We start from the raw sequence: 22,172 nt of genomic DNA, 5'->3' as shown, positions 1-22,172 counted from the left end.
ATGTGAGGAAAAGAAAGCGCTTTTTAGGAACAAGTGACTCTTTCTAACCTGGGTCAAAGTTGAATTTTATGGGTTCAAAGGTTTCCTCTGCTCTTTTAAATATTATAAAATTCAGTCCTCATGTAGGAAACATATCGATAATCTCTATGCATGAGCTGAATATATAAAAATTCATTAACACTTGAATACATAAATATATATTTTTTTATTTGAATTAAGTTTATGCAGTAGGTAAACATGAGCGTGAGTTTTGTCAACTTTACAGCAAAGGTTTTGTAATTGTCCGCTAGCAATGATCTTCCAATGTGTAAGGAATAAGGATTACAAAGTAAGAATCCCAGATTAAAAAAAATAATTATACAGAGAGAGATGTCCATGAATTTTTTTTATATTTGTTGAAACTACTAATTTAATATCAAAAGTCAAAACCAAGTTAGATGAGCAGCCTTTTTAACATGGTTTCAAGTATTAACTGCGTTTTTTTTTATCCTTCCGGTTCGGGTATGCAACAATCATTTGGTACAATATAATCATATATACTACTATAAACTTAGAAATGGGTGTGCCAGTGCCTTTATTTTGAATTGAGAGTGAACAAAACAATTAGTGAGAGTTAGATTGATTAAAGTAATAACAAATTAGTAGTCACAATTGCACTCCCCAATGATAATGCATGTGTGAAGAGAATAGTGTCGTCAATCCGTACGTGTCCTCTCCTTCTTTCTTGCTTCCTTCCCCTTTTACATACTTGGGACTTGTAGAGAGAACACACAAAATATGGATTAATATTCAAGACATTTTGCTCTCTCAATGAACACAAGGACATTTTTTAAAATTAACAACCCAAGAAAATAACTTGATAATCGATTTATAATTGGGCGTGGCAGCTAAGAGTACGGTCTTTGACATGCCATTGATTTCATATTAATGATGCGCACATGTTCTTGCCACGCACAATCTGTTTTAGAATTGTGATCAAATATTCTGAGAAGAGGAGGCTCTGATTGTTGGAAGTTTGAAGGAAACTTCATTTGCAAATGGGTTTTATCCATTGGATTAGCTGGACCTTCTCGAATTTGGTTTACTTCTTGTTACCTACCAATTATGTGTGTGAACATGATCATGATACGTCTTAGATTTACCAATACTTAAATCCCGAAAGTTGGAACGTGGAGTAATACATAGAGATGAAAATAAGACTCCGTAAGACTGTTCAGAACTATCTACCTATTAAAATGGTCAGGCTAAAAAAATTTTAAAGCTTGATTTAATTAAAAGAAAAGTAAAAAAATCCTTGAGTTACCTAAAAAATTTGTTTGTTCTGGTGGATCAGCCTATTCAAAAATTTTGTTAGGCAATTTTAATTATTATTATTATTATAATTCACGAAGAGGAGGATCAACTTATTCCAAGAGTAATTTTTTTTAGAATTATTTTTCATTATCATTATTTATTTTTTAAAAATTTAATGATTATAATAAATAATTAATTTTAATTTTTAGATTTTAAGAAAAATAATGATAAGATTTCAAGAATAATGTCCCCCAATGTCTTCTCTTTAATTTGTTTCAATGAGATTCTTGATACAACTTGTCAAAATTGATGTCATTTCGAATATCTCATTTTTTGTTATATAAAAGGCGGAAGAAATAGAATGAAAGAAAGGGGAAAAAAAATAGGAAAAAAGAAAGTATATGTTGAAAAAGATAAATTCTTATATCAGTTAGAGATTTTGGATGTTACATCGAATAAATTGGAACTTAGTCTCTGATATGTTAAGCTTGCACAACTGGCTTCGAGGGCCAACACCTCCTCCAGAAGAAGAAAAAGAAGAAGAAGAAAAAGAAGAAGATAGCTAGAGGGAATAGTTTTGTATTTTCATTCATATCCTTGTTGATTATTACATAGCCATATATATAGCAATTCTTGCTAACATAATTGCACCAAATCATGCTAGGGAATATTACAATAACAGAAAGCGGTTAAACTTGTCTCCTAGTAGCACTACACAACAAGGTCCCACTTCCAGCTTAGCCTCGATTCTGTTTTCCTTTTAGGCCTTAGCAGACTTGTTTCTTCCTTCTGCAATACCTTCTTCCTATCACTATAAGAGGGCTTTGTGATGGCCCTCTTAGCTTTTCCTTCTATCCGCACCTTTGATTTTTGCATTGGCACCTCTAGTTGTTGCATTTTTTTTGGAAAATCACCTTGTCCTCAAGGTGATAGTCTTCACATAATTGAGTCCAGTCTTCCCAGGAAGTATCATCTGGGGATAACCCTTCCCATTGCACGAGCACTTCCCAAGGTCCTTGTGCCGATGTTCGCCGATAATCTAATATGGCTAGAGGAGTAATTACGGGCTAATGTTGAACAAATTGATTCGGCAAGTGAACCTCTTGGATGGATTCCGGAGATCCTTTGAATGCTTTCAACAATGAACAATGGAAAACAGGGTGTATGCGAACCCCTTCTGGTAAATTCAGGCAGTATGCTATGGTCCCTATGCGTTCCAGGACTTGAAATGGATCGTAGAATCGCTTAACTAATTTTCCCATGAATGCGTGTGGTCCCTTAGCTGAAGCTTGCCGGTGCGGACGTAGTTTAAGCATGACCCAGTCATCTGGTTGGTAGGTCACTTCTCTCGGTTTCGCATTCGCAATGGTCTTCATACGTTCTTGTACCTTCAAAAGCTTCTTGCGAATGACCTAGAACATGTCTTCTCTGTTTGTTAGCATATCATCAGCCGCATCAAGAGTGGAGGAGCCCATGAGATATTCTGGGAAATTAAATGGTTTGCGGCCGAATGTAATTTCATAGGGTGTGGTGCCCGTCGCCGTGTTCCATGATGTGTTATGAGACCACTTTACCCATAGAAGGAGTTTGCCCCATTCCCTTGGCCGATGATGCACAAATGCTCATAGATATTGCTCTATGACTCTGTTTAAAGCTTCTGTTTGACCATCACTTTGTGGGTGATAGGCTGAGCTCATCCTCAGTTGCGTGCCACTTTGACGAAACAACTCCTACTAAATTTGCTAATGAATAGAGGATCGCAATCAGAGACCAGGCTACGAGGGAGACCGTGAAGCTTTCCCATAATTTCCATGAACAAGAAGACTACTGCATGAGATGTGTGAGTTGGTGGAAGCATGCCAAGGTGGATTCCCTTTGAAAATCAATCAACTACCACCAATATCACTGTGTTGCCGTGATAGGGCGGAAGTCCAATGATAAAGTCAAGGGATAAGTCTTTCCAGGGACGATGGGGAACTGACAGTCAATGCATTGCGAGACAAAATTGGTGACATTTTCCCGGAGTCCTGGCCAATCAAAGTTTTCCAACAAACGGGCTATTGTTTTTGCGATTCCCATGTGACCGCCGGCAGGTGTTGAATGATACTCAATAAGTAATGTGGGAATCAAGGATAGCCCTTTCGGTAGCCAAATTCGTCCCCTTCTGAGAATCAAGTTATAAACCAGGGTGAAACCCGAGTGTTTAGTTGGTTATGTCGTGATGGCTTCTCTAAGTCGTCGATACTCAGAATGATCATCTAGCTGGCGACGTAGTTCCTCGAAGAACAATGGGCAAGGAACGGATAGACTCATCAGTGTGGACGAGTCATGATCAAAACATCTGGAGAGAGCATCTGCCGCTTGGTTGTGTACGCCAAAATGGTATTGGATTTGGTAGTCATAACCCATCAACCGCGCAAGATACATATGTTGTTCCAGCTTCTGTATGACCTGAGTCAAGAGTTCCTTGAGACTGCGGTGATCGGTGATGATAGTGAAACGATGGCCAAGCAAGTACTGGTGCCATTTCTTTACCGTCGCCGTTATCGCAAATAGTTCATGAACATACGCTAATGCTCGTTGGAATTTTGGACTGAAAGGCTTGCTAAAGAAGGCGATGGGGTGGTTGCATTGTGACAAGATTGCCCTCATCCCAACACTAGAGGCGTTTTTATCAATGGTGAAAGGAAACTGAAAGTCCGACAAGGCTAAAACGGGAGCTTCGAAGAGAGCGTGCTTAAGCTGGTCAAAAGTCGTTTGTGCTTGGGGTGTCCATTCAAAGTGGTCCAATGTGGTGAGGTGGACCAGAGGTGCTGCGATTGAAGTGTAACCACGGATGAAACGGCGGTAAAACCCAGCAAGCCCCAGAAAGCACCAAAATGATACGTTAAGCTTGCATAACTGGCTTCGAGGGCCAACACCTCCTGAAGAAGAAGAAGAAAAGAAGAAAGCTAGAGGGAATAGTTCTGTATTTTCATTCATATCCTTGCTAATTATTACATAGCCATATATATAGCAATTCTTCTTGCTAACAGAATTGCACCAAATCACGCTAGGAAATATTACAATAACAAAAAGCGGTTAAACTTGTCTCCTAGTAACACTACACAACAAGGTCTCATTGCCAACTCAGCCTCGATTCTGTTTTCCTTTTGGGCCTTAGCAGGCCTGTTTCTTCCTTCTTCCTTCTGTAATACCTTCTTCCTATCAGTCTCTTATGAAATTATCTTACAATAATTGTTGTACATACTAAGAATGCTAATATATCGACTAGAGATAATATTATAAATTGTGTTAGATTCAAGTCTAGCTTATAAATTAAAATTAGCAAGGATGCAACTAGAAAAAATTGTTAGGAGAGATGAAAACTTAATGCACTTGATAGGCAAAATTAATATTAATCTATAGCTAAAATTAATTTATTTATTGAATTGAAAGCAATTTAAAACCTAACATATAAATGAGAAAACATATTTAAAAGCAATAAACATATAATTGCTAAAATTATATAGCAGATGAAATTATTAGTGTTGTTATAATTAGTATAAGAAAATCATTATAATTATAATTTATATGAGCAATTAAAAACAATTAACTTATATTTTATCTATCTAATGTATAAAACTATTGTTATATATAAAATAAAAAGTAAAATTGAATAATACAAGATTTTTTAAAGAAGAAGACACGTTGATTTCTCCTACTATCTTTAAGAAAAACGTTTCAATATTTGAAAGAATAAAAGAATTCAAAGGAAGAGAAGTAAAAGGATGATGCAATTAATATTGGAGATGGCTTGCTTCCTACACAGACCTTATACATTGCTAATTGATAAATTTTATTGTTTTATATTTGTATTAATTAGATAGCATAAAATATTTTTTTTAAAAAAATAAGTACCGAAAATAATGTCTCTTCATATGTTGGACTATGGTTGAAGCTTGCTCATGTAGTAAGGGGGGCAAATATATAATGTGAAAATGGATGTTAATGGAGTTTTGTGGATTCGGGGGGCAACTGCCCCTATTCCTCCTAACCTAGTTCCATTTGTGAGTATCGGAGTATATTCAAAATTTATTAAAAGATGTCAACAATCATATTATTCACACATTAAAGCTAAAAAATATTGATTGAAAAAAAATTCAATTTTATACTGATTAAAAATAAAGACAGGATAAAATATATAAATAGAAAATAATTTTTATTCTTTAAGACAAGTTGGAACTAAATTACATCGAAACTCACATTTTTAAGAGAGAGAAAAGATAATTAAAATGGCAATGCATGCAAACGTGTATGTATAAGTGAATATAAAAGTTAGTTTTAAATAAAGTACGTTCAGCGATGAGAGTGAGATATAGATATATAGTTTAAAAGATTTTAGGAGTAACTAATAACTTTGTGCACAGGAGGTTGTGCACTTAATCATTCTAAGAAAAAAGTGAAGATGGCCATTGTTCAATAGGTTAGATTATATAAAAATAAGGAATTAAAAGCCCTTGAGTGAGTTTAGTGGTAATTATTATAAGGGGAATGGTAGGTAGTTTATAAGAACTACTTGTGCGTTTTTTCTGTAAAAAAAAAAAAAAAAAAAAAAAAAAAAAAAAAAAAAAAACTTGTGCCTTTTCATATATAAAGAAAGGATTATATGTTTAAAGTTCAGCGTGATATATATCATAATTATGCTTATAAGTCCGTGAATAGTACTCCAATTGTTCACAATAAAACTGTATTTATGTTTTGATTGTATATTCAGTTGGTAAGCAACATCATCAACTTTGCCTTAAGGTTTAAAAAGGGATCAATACAAATTAAAGCGTATAAAATTTTTCCCAATTTAAGTTTCGCTTTGTTTCTAAGTAACAGATCAAATTTCAATATTGAAATTAAAGGCAAAAAAAATCTTCATTATCCTGGCCTGTCACACCTGAAACATTAAAGATAAGAGTTAATGAAATATGAAATATAGTACTTTGTAATGGAGTTGAACCTCTTGGGAGAAATTACACTAGGGGCCAGGATCAACACATCACGCTATTTTAATATACGAGTTTTTAAACTTAAATTAAATGACTATATAATCTTTTTTTAATATTGGCCAATATCTATTCATAGTTGAGCTTCCAATATAAATTACGGAAATACAGTAGACTAGGTGGCATGCTGCCGAACTACTTGACCATAAAATGTAGTGGATGCATGCATGGTTGAGCCATTTTGATAAGGTACTATATCTGTACTCTAGTCTGTCCTTATTGGCCCGTACGAACTACAGAACCATATCCGTACCCTTTTGACAGACGAAGACACCCATGAAAACGACATACTAAATAATTCAGCCAGAAAGAATTGTGATTTGTAGGACCAATTAGGTTGGATATGGCTTGGAGTTGGCACAATGAAAAATGTTACTTAAGACATTTATTTTGTTATTTAACCTCTAAAAATATAAATATTATAAGATTTATAATGTCATAGAAAAAGACCGATGAAAAATAAGAGATGTTAAAAAAGTATTTAAAATAATAAGATGTTTATGCATTGTTATTATTGTTACCACACAAATAATTATCTTCACTAATATTGACCTCACACCCACCCTAGGGGCTAGTGTCATGCTTGCATGCATTGGAGACTCGGGATGTGTTTGGAATCTGAGAGTGAGATTGATGTTGAACGTGCATTGAGAAATAGGATGGAGCCATGGAGGTACTATAAGCAGTACACTATATACTGTTAGTGTGTTTGATTCCACAGGTTTTGGATGTAATTTTGAGAAATTAATAGTTATAATTAACTTTTACATTTCAAACATTGTATTTTCGATCTTTCTCAACAAATTTTCAAACACTCTATAGCAAGTTGTTAGCCAAAGTAGTGATAGCCTCTATTCTCTTACATAAGTATGTAGTTAATTAGAGGCTTGAATCGTAACTATTGCATATGAATAACCTAAAAAAAAAAACTATTGCATATGAATAAAATTTAATTGGGAAGAGATAACTCACGTCTTAGATAGTGCTTTCAGATCTTGGAATTCAAAGAAATTAGTCTCCTTGAAGACTAAAGATATTCTTTACAATTGTATGCATAAAAAATGGTAAACTAATTAATGTGTTTGGATGAAATAATTTAACAGGAGAATTTATTTTTTCAAGGAATTTAAAATGATTCATGATAAAATAGTTTGTTTGGATAGAGTATTTGAAAAAAGATTTAATTTTTGGTATTTTTATGAATCATTTTGATTGACTAAAACAGAGGGATTTCAAATTTTTTCAAAAAATATAGAATTTGAAATTCTTTTTTTGAAGATGCTCACTCTAACTTATGTTCTTGTTCGTGACTCTTTCTCGCTCAACACTCACAACTACGGGTAACCAAAGTTTTTACGGTCGATATCAACATAAGTTGTTTTTCACTGATGTTGGCCGAGGTTTTTTCGGTCATAATTTTTTTGTATGATGTCAATCAAAGCTATTTTTTGTTGATATCGGCTAAGATAGATGATGTTGGTTAGGGTTATTTTTTCACTAACGTCAGTCATGGGAAATTTTTGCTAACGTCGGCCAAGAATTTTTTTGGTTGTTGTCATCCAGGTTTTTTTCAGTTGATGTTGACCAATAATTTTTTAGGCCGACGTTGGCTAGATTTTTTCCATTGATATCGATCATGACTAACTTTTGAGTAGACACTTGTTAGGATTTTCCAGTCGATGCTAGTTAGGTTTTTTCAGCCAACATCAGCCAAAACTATTTTTTAGCCAATATCATTTATAGTTATTTTTTAGCTGATGTTAGCTAGGGTGCTTTAGTTGATGTCAACAAGATTTTCTTAACCGACATCGGTTAGAATTTTTTTGCTGACATCGACTAGGGTTTTCTGACTGACATCAGCCAGAGCTATTTCTTAACCACATTAACTAGGTTTTTTGGTTGATGTTGGCTAGGGTTTTTTCTGCTAACATTAGCTAGATATTTTTTACCGACATCAGACATGACTATTTTTAGTCGACATCGACTAGGTTCTTACAGTTGACATCCACTAGTTTTTTTGGTCGACATCGGTCAGAGCTATTTTTTAGCCAACATCAGCCAAGGCTATTTTATAGTCGATGTTGGGTAGGGTTTTTTGTCCGACATTAGTTAGGGTTATTTTTAGCCGACATTGGATAGGTTCTATTAGTCGGCATAAACCAAACTATTTTTTAGCCGATATTGGGTAGTTTTTTTTTAACGTCTGCTAGGATTTTTTAGGCCCACATTGACTAAAAATAGCCTTGGTCAATGTCGTTCGAAAAGATCCAAGTCGGTGTCGGCCAAACAAACCCTAGTCGACATTGGTAAAAAAATCTAGTCAACATCAGCTTAAAAATAGACTCAACCAACGTTAGCCAAAAAATAATCCTGACTGACATCAACTGACAAATATTCCCGACATACTTTGACAAAAAAAACCCTATTTGATGTTGACCGAAAAATAGTCTTGGTTGATATGTCAGTTTAAAAACATCATTGGTTGTGGTCAGACAAAACAACCCTAGTTAAAATTATCAATATTTTGTATTTATAAATTATTAAAAATTGAAAATATTTTTTAATTAATATTTCAAAATTAGATTGTGTTTATTTTCTATAAAGTTTAATATTAAAATTTCATCTATTTAAATATAAAATTGAAATTTTGCATAGGGAAGAAATTGAATTGTCCTATCCAAATAAAGAATTTAAAATGGAAGAAATTTGAATTGATTTATCCAAACAAAACATTTAAAAAATGAAAGAAATTAAAATCAAAGCAATTCAAATTTTAGACATTTCAAATTCCTTGAAATTTTGAAATTCCTTTTCCAAACGCAAGGTAATGGAATCGAGCAGAAAAGACGTGGGTTTATCCAAGTAAGAACTCAGAAGAATGCTAATTTAGAAAAGTGAGTGTGAAAATTTGTTTGATTTAAATTAAAATACTTAATGGATTTAATTAATTTCAAATTTGAATATATATACACTTTTCATTTCATACACACAAGAAAATTTTCTTTCTAACATTCTCTTTTTAATGTTAGGGTTTATTATCTTTCTAGAATTTTTATTTTTAGTCTCTAACTTTTTTTTATCTGTTTTCATTATTTTATTGTTACTTTTACTCCCTTAATTTTTTTCCTTAGTTTTAGTTGTTTTTATCAGCTTAGTTTTAGTTCAAAAGGACTAAAATTAAGAACGGAAAAAAGTTAAGAGATTAAAAATAAAATTTGAAAAATTTCATTAATTAAAAAAAATTCTTATTATTTTTTTATCATTTACAAAAATTTATTGAAAATAAAAAATTTAATGAATATCACTTCTAGATCAAGAAAGAGTAATTGAATGAAAAGTAAGACTTAAAAAAAAACATAATTTTCAGTAAATTTCAGATAGTGTTAAGAAAAAAATTAGCATCTCTCTTTCACACATTCTTCAAGAAGAGGATATAAATCTCAAATTGAGAGAGGAGATTAGAAGTCCTTTTGATGACTATAATAAGAAGCACCATTATAGTTTTTTTTGGGTGGCGATAACACCATTATAGTTGTTTGGAAAGATGTTTATATTTTTATTTTTTTTAATCCTCTGATATTCATTAGAATTTTTTTTACTAATGCAAAGTTTAATAAAAAAATAAATAAAGCTTATCAATAATTATTTTTGAAAAGGATAAAATTCGGATAACTCACATTTACACTTGATGACTGTAACGTGATTTTACTTTAAAAAATTATGTTTAGTTATTACTTGTTAAATACGGGTTAGTAACTTAGTATGTTTAAGCTTCTTTAAAAAAAAAAACAAAAATTATAAATAAAATAACCATTTTAATTTTATTTTTTTATGTTTCTAAACTATTTTTTAAAGTAGTTTTTTTGGCTTTTTTTTAAAGAAATAAATCTTATCGATCTGTTTCATAAAAAACCACTTTCTTAAAACGCACTTTTTTAAAAATTAATCTTTTAAGTTTAAAGAAATCGGACCATAATCTTACTTCTTAAAACACGTCAGATTATAAGGGGGAAAATATAACCTATGTATTAATTTAAAAATTTCCATACTAAATTCAACTATAAACTTACTTATAAGACGAAATTTCAAATATAAATCATTTCACATTTTCACTTCAAACATATTTTTAAGCAAAATCATTTTTATAAAATCAAAATAATCCAAATCAAGTTTACAAGCTTTCACCCAAATTGCACATTTAATTTTTGTATCGTCATGTTTAATTACCAACAAGTTCAGTAATTACACATCTAAAAGTGAATAATATCAAGTATCAACATATCTAAATAGCATTACATTTGTCATGAAAATTATCTATTTTAAATTTGATTTTAACTAAAATCAATTTTATAAAACACAGATAATCTAAAATTAATTACATTTATGAATACATATAACGTCATTTTATTTTATTTTTATCGAATATTTATTTAAGCTATTAAAATTTATATTTACGTTAAATTGAAAGAACTGTATTAAATTTTAGTATAAAATTCACAGTTCTAATATTTTTTTTCAAACACAAATTAATTGGTTTTATTTTGCTAGTGTTGCCTTTTGCTTATTTTGGTGGTCCTCGTTTGTGTTTTAGATTCTTTTCATACTGCTAAAAAAGATTACAAATTACTTTATTTTAAAATCACTTTTAACTAAAATAAATTTTATAAAATAAAGATGATTTTAACCATGATTGGAAACACTCGGCCGAATACAAATTATGATAAACAGCTACAACTACAAGTGAGAAATTTCATGAGATGGAGTTTGGGCCTAGGGGGGATGGGCAAATGTGCACTCAAGGATTTCAAAATTGGAAGCTTCTTCGGATACGAAAAGCAAGATCCACATGGGTGTGACCAGATATTTTAAGAAAGCAATTATTAATATTAAATTTTACTACTTTTATATTTTATATTTTATAATAATAATATCTTGGAGGAAGCAATTATAATACCTAAGAGGATATTAGTATAAATTATAATTTTACTATGGCGGAAATGTAGATTCCTTTGCAATTCGCTGCTAATCTTAATTAGGAATAAAATTCGCTACTAGTATTAAAAAATAAAACTATATTTTTAACCATCTTCTTGCTAAATCATACTTATCAACATTTCACGTGTTAGCTAAACATTTTATTTGGCAGATATATAGATGAATAGTCATATCTTCATGATTCTTTATAATAATGGGATGTGTCTCATAACCTGCACAAAGGTAGGAATTCATTTTATTCCAATTAAACAAAAGATATTTTAAAAATAATATTATTAAATAAAAAGAATTAATTAAAATTTACTTATATTTTAGTTTAGTATATATTAATTTTTTTTATTTATATTTTAATCCGGATGAAGTATTAATCTTTTAATATAAGATTATTTAATATAAAATTAAAATAAATATTTTAATATCTCATTTAATAATAGGTACATTTGAATTTTTTTTTTGAAAGGTTAAAACTGCAGTTGAGATAGAGAGAGTATTTTTAATTTTTTATAATAATCATCCAAATCCAGTACCACTTACCATAGCAAGTGAGTTCAAACGGGAATGTAGCGTGTGGTTTAAGGGTTTGTGTTAATGCTACATTTCGTAACAAGATACAGGCGTCATAATTGTGATTGGTGAATGGCATGCCACGTACTCTGGAAATGCGTCACCCCTACTCCTATTGTACGCGCACTTGTGCGCTTGGAGTAATTTTAACCCCTGCAAGTAAACAGTAAACAGTAAACAGTAAACACTACTACTTACTGTTAATTGTATCGTGGGTAATTGACAAATTTAGATCTGGTCTGATTTGGATTCATAGGTCAACAACCTTCTTGTCTTGAGTAATGGCGAAGGACATCAACCTCAGCTCTCGAACCCCTCTGCTCTTGCTGTTATGTTTCACCACTCTCACCGAGGCTGTATGGTTAACCATCCCCAGCAAGGGAACCAAGTGCATGTCCGAGGAAATCCAGACACACGTTGTCGTTTTAGCAGATTACTATGTTGTAGCCGATGATGTCCAGGGTCACCAACTTCAAACTATTTCCGCCAAGGTATAAAAACAGTCTTTTTTTTTTTTTTAATTTTGTTTTATTGAATTTTCTGATTTTGATTTGTTGTTATTCCCATGCCCAGTTGTAGATCCTTGGCAGATTTAGGGCTAGACTAGATTTGTAGATTTCTTCCTTGCTCTTGAACTCAAATATTGTGAAATACTAGGATTTAATTAACTCAAAGTACAAGTATGATACTAGAGTTCATATTGACCAACTCGTTTTATACAATTGCTCCTTTTTTTTTTCTTCCGTAGGTGACATCCCCTTATGGAAATAATCTTCACCAGAATGAAAATGTTACCCACGGTCAGTTTGCATTTACAACTACCGAGTCTGGGAACTACGTGGCATGCTTTTGGGTGAATAACAAACATCAAGAAGGTGGAGGAGAGACCACAATCAGCCTTGAATGGAAAACTGGAATCCATGCCAAAGATTGGGACTCCGTTGCAAGAAAAGAAAAGATAGAGGTAATAAATCTATTAAAGATTTCATTAATTCATTCTCCATCATTGATGAGTAAATAAATAGGTTAAATTGTCATGTAGATTACTATTTATGATAAGTTTGTTAAATTTTATAATAATTATTTTTAATGTCATGTATATTATGATTTCTGATTGGTTGACAGTATAATTTATATTAATAGGGCATAGAATTAAACTCATCATTGATTGCCTGTGTAATATCTATAATGGATTTTTTTGTGTGCTAAGTGTTTAATGGCATTCATATTCCTTTTGTGGCATTGCTTTAGGGTGTTGAACTTGAGCTAAGGAAACTTGAAGGGGCTGTGGAAGCCATCCGGGACAATCTAATTTATTTGAAGAATAGGTAAATCTCATCTGTTCATTGTGCTGCTTGATTTCAGTTTTATTTAATAGGATGCGATCTTTTTGTTATGAGGCCTTTATGAATTAGGTTTTTTGAAGCACTTCACTATGTAACAATGATGGTGATGGGTGGCTGAGAAACAAGACCTATAAAATTATTGCAAATCATTCATTATATATGTTGATTAATACATTTCAAAACTTATTTTCCCCTTTTCTTGGACATTGCTACAGGGAAGCAGAGATGAGGGAAGTTAGTGAAACAACGAATGCTAGAGTCGCTTGGTTCAGTATCTTTTCTCTTGGCATCTGCATTTTGGTTTCAGGGTTGCAACTGTGGTTTCTGAAACGATTCTTTCGGAAGAAGAAGCTCATATAGATATTGCTTTCTTATGAAAACTATCAACACCAAATTGTTTTCTCAAGTTTTTGAGATGACTCCAACATTGTATAGTTTTTCTTCTTGTGGATCCTTTCATGTGTCATTGGGGTTTGTGGGTTGCCCCTGCAAGGGCTATGCAGAAATTGGAGAGTTTGGTTTGTTCTTGGAGGTAATGGAATGATGGTGACTGGGTTTGATTATTTAGCATCTACTATATGTATGAATTCCTTCGTCATTATGTCCCTTGGAAAAAAGCATTCACAGTTCAAAATATTTGTTGCAAATGATTTCCTGTGAAAGGGACTGATATGCCCTGTTTTTAAAGAAGGGATGGACTACAATAATTTAGGAAAATGTTTAACGCTTATGTTATTGATGAGATGAAACAATAAAAATGTATAGAGCTCTGAATTATGTTTGTGCACAAATGTTTGATGTATAAATTGCACTGAGTTGAAGATTATTTAATTATATGAAAATAAGTGAATATTTATACGAATGAAGTGTTGCTTGTATCACTGTATAAAAGATGTAGTTACTAGTATATAAGTTTATTATATACCACTGCGGGTTAACCTTATTTTACTCGTGGGTTAATTATGGAAATGGGTAGAATTTTTAAAAAATTATCATAAAGGGCATTTTTTAAAAAAATTATAAAAATGAGTAAATCACTTTGATATATGATTTTATAACGAAGAAATCTTATATTAAATTACATCATGGTGCAAGAGCCTATTCGTTTATAAGCCTAAACTACCAGCATATAAGTTTATATATAATTTTTTTAAATATTATTCTAGCAGTTTCTCATGTTTTTTTTAATAAGATGAAAAAGTAATGCTGCTTAATACTAGTTTTATCATTATGTTACCTTAATTAATGTAATGCGTTTTTTAACAAACTCAACCTGATTTTTAAGTAGCTTAATCCGATCTAACTATGATGCCAGTATTCTGACGTAAAAAAAAAAGATAGAACTATTCGGTCAAAACAATAATGCATACTAGTGACATTTGAAAATCATGCAATTTAACGACGTAAAAAAAAAAATCTAGCTTGTTAAAAATAAGTTGAGCTGATGATTAAAAAACATGTTGATCTAGGCGATGACTTCACGAGTAATGTTGATGGATTTTTTTTTGACAGAAGTAATGTTGATCTAATTAATACAAGTCATGTTATGTAAAAGAAAAATATAATACAAGTCAGGGTTGAAATTCTAACTAAGAAGCCCAAAATAAAATTAATTGGGCTTGAGAAATGAGCATATCCCAGCCCATGGAACAGCTTGGGTTTAAGGTGAGAGAAAATTCAGTGTGAGGATTGTGGTGTCACTGTCGAGAAACATGGTGGTCGGAAGTGCTTTGGGAGCGTTTGCAGTGGCAAGGCCTTCCTCGCCACTTTTTTTGTTAAGAGGACAAACGGCTTTCAAATTCAGACCCCTCTCATCTTCTTCTTTTGGTGCTGCACCTTCTAGAAAGCTCGTCCTCTACTCCAAACCCGGTTGCTGTTTGTGCGATGGCCTCAAAGAGAAGCTTCAAGCTGCATTCTTACTCTTGGGCACTGATTCACTTCACGGCGTTGATTTGCAGGCAACTCTCTTTCTCTCTCGTACCTTGTATGCGTTACTATGCATTGAATACGAGATTTTTTTATTTGATGTTTGGTTTTGTTTTGTTTTGTCAGATAAGGGATATAACTACCAATCCTGAGTGGGAAAACGCTTACCAATATGAGATACCTGTGTTGGCTAAAGTGCTTTCCGATGGCACCGAGGTATGTCCTGTCACACATACTACTCTGTTTCGTTCTTGACTTTGAAGTTCTATAATTAAACACAGTGGAGGATTCTCGCATTGATATGGGTGGAACTAGAAAATTCTAGGTGGGGCTTTCTTAGAGATTTAAGGTTAACAAATGACATTTAAACCGTTAAAATTTTATGTTTAAAAAATGTCTGGAATTCTAAAGTTTCTCATTACTTACACTTACATCCAATAAAATTGCTTCCAAAACTATATATTGAAAATGTTGGAAAACTGCCTTAATTGCTGCCCTATCTCAAGGAGTGCCTTTGAATTTGGCTCTATGAATAGATGAAACACATTATTCATAAGTTTAAGGCTTTTGTACATGAACAATATCACCGCAAAGACAAAAGAAAAGAGTCAAAGGGCGAGTATTTTGGCAAAGGCTTCTGAAAATGTCCTTTCTTTGGCTAGTGAATATTAATCTTGTGTTCTCCCACGTATTAGACAAGACATGGTTAATTTTGGCATACATTTTGAGTTTTGAGGGTGGGTTTTAAGTGCTTCCTTATTTTCAAATGTTGTCCATGTTGCATACTTAATAACTTGACAGTACGAAATGGGCTGAGCAAGAGAGTTTTTACTTGGATTGCCTCAACTCCATTCTATGGGCAATATGTCCTGCATGAGGTGAATGGTGGAATGAAAATGCACAATTCATGTGGATGCTCATTTTTTACACATCTTTTGACGCTCAATACCTAGTCTGATGGTTAATGGAAAAGGTTGATTACGAAGGTCAGGAAGGAGGTCTTAAAAATAAGTTTTCTATTAATTTGGAGTTGCTGAAATTCTAGGGTTTTAGGTATAGAGGGAACCAAAGGAGATAAAATAGATTGAATACTCCAAAAATTGATATTGGCTTGATGTGTTTATTGTGTTACAATATGATGCAAAACATAAAACACTAAACCTTATTTATACTAACGTTAGATCATAATCATAATTAAATAAACAAATCATGAAATAAGGAAATAGAGAAACTTATCCTAAAACATAATCTAAGATACTGTAAGTTACTCTAAGATATAATCAAGATATTATTGGATATTTTTCTATATTTTAACACCCCTTCAACCTCAAGCTAAAGCTTGCTGTACCTTAAGCTTGTTACAGATAAGCCCTTTTAAAAAAGAAAAATATAATATGTACTCCATCAATCATGCCTGGAAAGGAAACTCAAGGATGTTGGAGATGTAAGAGAGATTGATAAGCACCCAAGTACTTGGAAACCCACCCTTAAAAGCTAGTTGTTAAGGGGTGGAGAACCAAGCTCTTAAATACTCCAACGAGCATCTCATACTACTCATAATACCCAGAGGCCCTATCATAGTATCACCCATGAGAGTTGACATCTCAGCAGTTGACACTCTACAATGTTTCACTCACCCTTTTTGGTTAGCCCCTCCACAAGTATCTCTTTCAGAGACATCGACAACTAGCTTGATACCAGCAAGTCAACAACCAACTCTGTTACCAATTGATAAGCATTCAAGCACTTGACAAACCCACCTTTAAAAGCTAGCTATTAAGGGGGGAGAACCAAGCACTTAAATACTCCACTGAGCATCCTATACTACTTTGTGAGACTTAGGCACCCCATAATACCCAAGTCCCTATCAGATATGGGCATTGTTAGAAGCTAGAAAGACAACTCTTTGACCCGAAATTCTGGTTGGAATGTTGTATGACCAAGAAAAAAAGTGATTTTGCTAGAAATTTCCTGACAAGTAATTTATACTCTATGAGAACTAAAACTTCTCCAAATTCATCAAAAACAACATTTGGAAGCTTTAAACCATAACAAAATTCTGGATTGAAAAAATTGAAATTGAAACTGAGTTGGTATGCATCACATTGTTCTGGTTTACTTGCTAGGAAAATGAAAAATCATAGTGAGATAGGAAAAAAATATCATTGTTATGATTCACATTGGGAGGCACAACCAATTGATCACTGCGTGAATAATTTCTTTTTGACATTTCAATATTTTCTCATCAACAAAGACATTGGGAAAGAAATACTTACAGTACTGACTATAAAACCTCCACCACATCTTCCACTAACTCTAGCATTCCTGAAACTGTATCTGCCACTATCATATCTGATTCTCTTTCTACAAGTACCACCTTACACGGATTGAGCAAATTCAACATAGTTTTTACCATTCAGCTTTTGGATCAAAAACTGTAAGTTGATCTGATCCCCCTTTTGTTTATTTTCCATTCTACATTCATTATGTAATTAGGCAGCCCTGCCTATATATGTATCTTTGTTATTTTTGAAATAATATACAAGTATTTTTCCTTCCCTACATTTTTTCTCTCCTTAGCAATCCCTAAAATCACAGAAACCTAGCTGATGGAGAGAACATGCCAGATTTCTGCATCCTACAGGAGCCACACAGCCATGACAAAGTGAACATAGGTGGCAAGATTATCCCTGAAAGAAGGCAAGGTAATATGATTAGAGACAATAGCAGCCAGAATAGGGATGATGTTCTGAGGCTTTTGAGTCAGGTTGTCTTCACTTAATGGTTGAGGGTGTGGAGACCAATTATCCAACCTTAATGGTGGTGACTCGAATGGTTAGACGATAACAAAGTAGTTCCAAATTTTAGTGAACTTAGCAGCAAAATATCACAAGATAGGTTATATATTGAGGATGATATCACTTTGATACCATATTACAATTATAGAATTTCAGGTAGAGGCAGAAATAGGAAATAAAAGAGAATAAGAGATTGAATACTTTGAAATTGATATTGACTTGATGTGTTTATTATGGTACGATGCGATGCAAAATGTAAAGCACTAACCTTTATTTATACTATATTGGACCATATCATCATATTTATACTTTAAATTATTGTAAAATATAATGAGTAAATTATACTGACACTTCTTGAGCTTTTATGAAATTACACTAAATCCTCCTGTTTTTTCTACCCCTACACTAACCCACTTAATTGTTTGAAAAACATTAAACCGTGTTTCCCTATAAGGGAGGTTATTGTAAACGTTAAAATAGCAGAGTGAGTTTGTGCAATTTCACAAAATTCTGAGGGTATCAGTGTAATTTACTCAAATATTGAGGTATTATTAGATTTTTTCATATATTCTAGTACTGTTCTTAATCTTCATTTTTCTCAGGTAAAAAGTCCTAAGTTCCTTGTTTGTACTTTGTAAGTTGGTAGATGTATTTCGCCATTATTCATAAAGTGACATTATGACTGACCCTTCGACATTGGAAATTAGAACAGTGCAAGTAGGGGTGGTTTAGGACCCTTATAGATAAGCAATAACTTATCAAAATTGAGATATTTCTCATTTTCATTTATTTTCTAGGATGCCAAAATTCTTTTGAATCCCTTGTGGACTCAATGGCCCTTGTTAGAATGAACCCTAGCCAATTGTCATTCATTTTGCATCATCCACGAAAGGGTGTTGTCTAAATTATTATGCAGGTTTAAATTGACCTAGGATTGAACACTGATGGAGTTTCAAAGTCATAAAGTGCTATAGTTGAACATACTGGTTGCAGTTTATTCATGTCCAAAGCTAATTTAAAGCTTTAAGTCTTTGATTTAGGTGATTAATTTAACGGCTTAGGCAGTTAGACTCTGGAAAGCCTTGGATTTTAGGTAGGGCCTTTTGAATTCGTAGAGAAAGATACATGACTCAAGGACTGTCAGTATGCACTGATGAGGAATTTATGTGAATAGTATTAACACTATTACACTGGTAATTGAATTACAAAATAATGTCACAAACATGCACAGCACGATCAACCACATTTATGCAGACCCAATCAGTCACTTTTGATTAACCCGTATTTTCTTGATATAAGGATTAAAGCGGTTGTAAGGTTTTTCTTCGTCCATAATTTTCGGTTATAAGGTTTTTTTCCGTTTGCGTTTGGTTAGATGAGCCAATGTGGAGAAAAATTTCTTGCCGTATTCATTTTCAGAGAGATCCATTGTACACAGATCATTCGTTCAGCCCAACCAAAAACAATATCCCAACTGAACTTGGACCATTTCATTATCCTTGGACTGTTGCTTCCTGCACCTCCTTGGCACCCCATTACATTAGGCTCAATCCTTAATGTAATGGAGTGTCAGGAGCAAAATTTGGAGGTGCGGGAAGTTTTACTCTTATCCTTGGTGCTGGCCCAGCCACTTATTGGCCCGAGTTAAATGTTGGCCATCTTGAGCCTGAAGAATTAGTATCATATGAGTTCGTCTTTTCTCATTTCAATATAAAATAACAATTTGGTCAGCCATCTTTATGAAGATGAAGCTCATGGAACAAAACCAGTGCCATTAGAAGTTTGATAGTCCCCTATTAGTTTTCTGATTTTATGTTCCAAGTCCAAGTGTTTGATTCTAGTTTATTCTCCCTGTTTAGTTTCATTTAACTAATCAATACTACCATATTGTTTGCCACGCAGTACTTTTGCAGCTTGTGTGGCACGCTGCTCCAATTGCCATTTGCCAGTTTAAGCATATAATAATTGGTTCTAGTATTTGTTTACCCTTTCTTGAAATGTCCATGACCACCAAACAAATAAAATTAGAGTTATAGAGGAAATGATACTGTATGTATCATCTGATGTTAAGTTTGTCCTGTTTTCCAGGTGGCTTTACCGCGATTGTCCCCACGTCTAGGAGTGGAGCTCCTCCAGAAAAAGATAGCTGCTGCTCTGAGTCAACAATAAAAGGCGTTTGTTTGTTTTGTAACCTTACATTTAAGTATTTAACACCATTTCGTGTAAATTATATTTGTAGACTTCCATTTTTTTTTAAAATGTTGTGTATTGAATAAATTAATTTCAAAATATTGCAATACAAACTGAACCCGATCAAGAACTCCATCTAAAATGTATTTTCTCTTATATCTGAAAAACACTGACATTACGTTATTCTGAATGAAACCGAGTTCAAATTTTATAACTAAGGTTTTAGATTTAAGTTTTATTGATAAAAAAATATAATTGAAAAGAAAGTCTCTCTTAGTAGATTAGTAGATGTAATCAGTAAAATTTTCTAAGGAAACTTAGTTATTAACGAAGCCTGTGCACATTTTGCATTTTGCACCTAGAATAGGAGATCTTTCTTGCATTTAACCTTCTTTTTTTTTCAGTGCCAGTGGAGTATCTGTTGAGGGGTGTGAAATTTGTAGAGTCTAAATTAATCGTTTGGCGGCTGTTCTGATAACAATGACCTTTCTTAGGGTTTGAATTGAACTTTGGTTCTCTCAATGAGACAGCGTCTCATTTATTGCTGCGTCTAACCCTTATCATGGAAGAGTGCATGTTTTCCTGCACGTAACATGTTGGAAAATTTTGAGAACGCATGAAAGCAAATGAGACACGCAAAATATTCAATCCTTCAGCATGGCCCATTTTCCACTTGTAAGCTGGGAGTCCATTGACACTGATGTGTTAGGTAGAAATGGGCGTCACTTTCCTAATACAGGACGGATTTGAGCTTATTTATTTTCCCATTTTAATAATGATTACATGGAGTTAGTAAAACATAAGAATAATGCTAATACATATTGCTGTATATGTATACACTTCTTATTCTTTGATAAAGGTTGGTTTTATATCATTATTAATAGAATAAATTACACATATTTTTCTTAAGATTTAAGGAAATTATACTTACATCATTTTCTTTTATAAAACTTATATATAACTTTTCTGAGTTTTAAAAAAATTACAAATGCATTTTTTTTTTTTATAAAACTTACACATGTCTCTTATGAAGTTTAAGAAAATTATGTATGTCTTTGTATTTTTAAAATCTACACAAATTCCTTGTCTAAATATTTGACAATAACAAGTCATATACGTTAATAATTTTGATTTAAAAAGTTAAAATATAATTTTTTTCGTCCTTTTAAATATGTAAATGTTCGGAATTTTTCATATTGAAAAAAAATTCTCTATTTTTCATACTCAAAATTAAATCTATTATTTTTTCTCAAAACTAAGTTTAGGTATATCTAAACTTACATGTATATTGTAAAAAGTGTCAGATTTTTTAACTTTTTTATACCATTTTTTTAGTCTTTTTCTTAATCAAAATTGTAAACGAACATAATTTATTATTGTCAAATGCTTAGACGATATTTATGAGGTTTGTATAGATTTTCAAAATAAAAAGGAAGTGTGTATAATTTTCTGAAATCTTATAGTAGACATGTGTAATTTTTTTAAACCTCAGGAAAAGATATGTGTTTATTTTTAAAAAGAATAAAAATATATGTAATTTTCTTAAATCTATTAAGAGATACGTGTAATTTTTTATTTTGAATATATCTATACTTTGATTTTGTCAAAAAAAAAAAAAAAACAATAACGTGGAGATGTAACTCATGATATGTATGTAGCAAGCACTTTATGTAGCACAATAATGCAAGTTGTTGTATAGCATTGCGAAGCATTTCCTCTATCACAATTCACAATAGACTTCCTAGATGTTCTAGCAAATTTCAACACTCAACTTCGTTCTTTATTTATCAATCAATTATCAAAAGTGCTTCTCTCTAATTTAATATTAATTAATTATAGATTACAAGTTTTACTAACCATTTTAAGCTCCCCTTTCTATATTTGCATTTTTTAAATGCCGAATGCAATATGTGTTTTGTTATTTTCAAATTTAATATACTTGACGTGAGTTTCCAAATGAATGAAACTAAATATTATTATTCACAATAATATTGTTAAATACATGGGGGCATGGTTATGAAAAA

At 32.3% G+C, this 22,172-nt stretch overlaps 2 protein-coding genes across 2 annotated transcripts; both read left to right on the top strand.

Moving 5' to 3' along the window:
• The first annotated feature begins 12,118 nt into the window (after positions 1-12,118).
• On the top strand, positions 12,119-14,021 carry LOC100500676 (uncharacterized). The gene is made up of 4 exons (NM_001250862.2): positions 12,119-12,379; positions 12,637-12,852; positions 13,140-13,216; positions 13,450-14,021. The coding sequence occupies exons 1-4, from the start codon at positions 12,170-12,172 to the stop codon at positions 13,592-13,594; spliced, it is 648 nt and encodes a 215-aa protein (NP_001237791.1). The 5' UTR covers positions 12,119-12,169; the 3' UTR covers positions 13,595-14,021.
• Positions 14,022-14,902: 881 nt separating this feature from the next.
• On the top strand, positions 14,903-20,283 carry LOC100813076 (uncharacterized). Its single transcript, XM_003523406.5, has 3 exons — positions 14,903-15,192; positions 15,287-15,376; positions 20,047-20,283. The coding sequence occupies exons 1-3, from the start codon at positions 14,947-14,949 to the stop codon at positions 20,125-20,127; spliced, it is 417 nt and encodes a 138-aa protein (XP_003523454.1). The 5' UTR covers positions 14,903-14,946; the 3' UTR covers positions 20,128-20,283.
• The last annotated feature ends 1,889 nt before the right edge of the window (positions 20,284-22,172 follow it).

The sequence above is a fragment of the Glycine max genome, chromosome 4 (genome assembly GCF_000004515.6).
Source record: "Glycine max cultivar Williams 82 chromosome 4, Glycine_max_v4.0, whole genome shotgun sequence".
Lineage (NCBI taxonomy): Eukaryota > Viridiplantae > Streptophyta > Magnoliopsida > Fabales > Fabaceae > Glycine > Glycine max.
Note: the sequence above shows the minus strand (reverse complement) of the source record. Positions and strands in the feature narration are given on the sequence as shown.

Bases quoted from the DNA above. Each gene is read 5' to 3' on its own strand.
- LOC100500676 (NM_001250862.2), top strand. From the start codon at position 12,170: ATGGCGAAGGACATCAACCTCAGCTCTCGAACCCCTCTGCTCTTGCTG. The intron at 12,380-12,636 runs GTATAAAAACAG...TTTCTTCCGTAG, and splicing joins TTCAAACTATTTCCGCCAAG to GTGACATCCCCTTATGGAAA. The intron at 12,853-13,139 runs GTAATAAATCTA...GCATTGCTTTAG, and splicing joins CAAGAAAAGAAAAGATAGAG to GGTGTTGAACTTGAGCTAAG.
- LOC100813076 (XM_003523406.5), top strand. From the start codon at position 14,947: ATGGTGGTCGGAAGTGCTTTGGGAGCGTTTGCAGTGGCAAGGCCTTCC. The intron at 15,193-15,286 runs GCAACTCTCTTT...TTGTTTTGTCAG, and splicing joins TTCACGGCGTTGATTTGCAG to ATAAGGGATATAACTACCAA. The intron at 15,377-20,046 runs GTATGTCCTGTC...CCTGTTTTCCAG, and splicing joins TGCTTTCCGATGGCACCGAG to GTGGCTTTACCGCGATTGTC.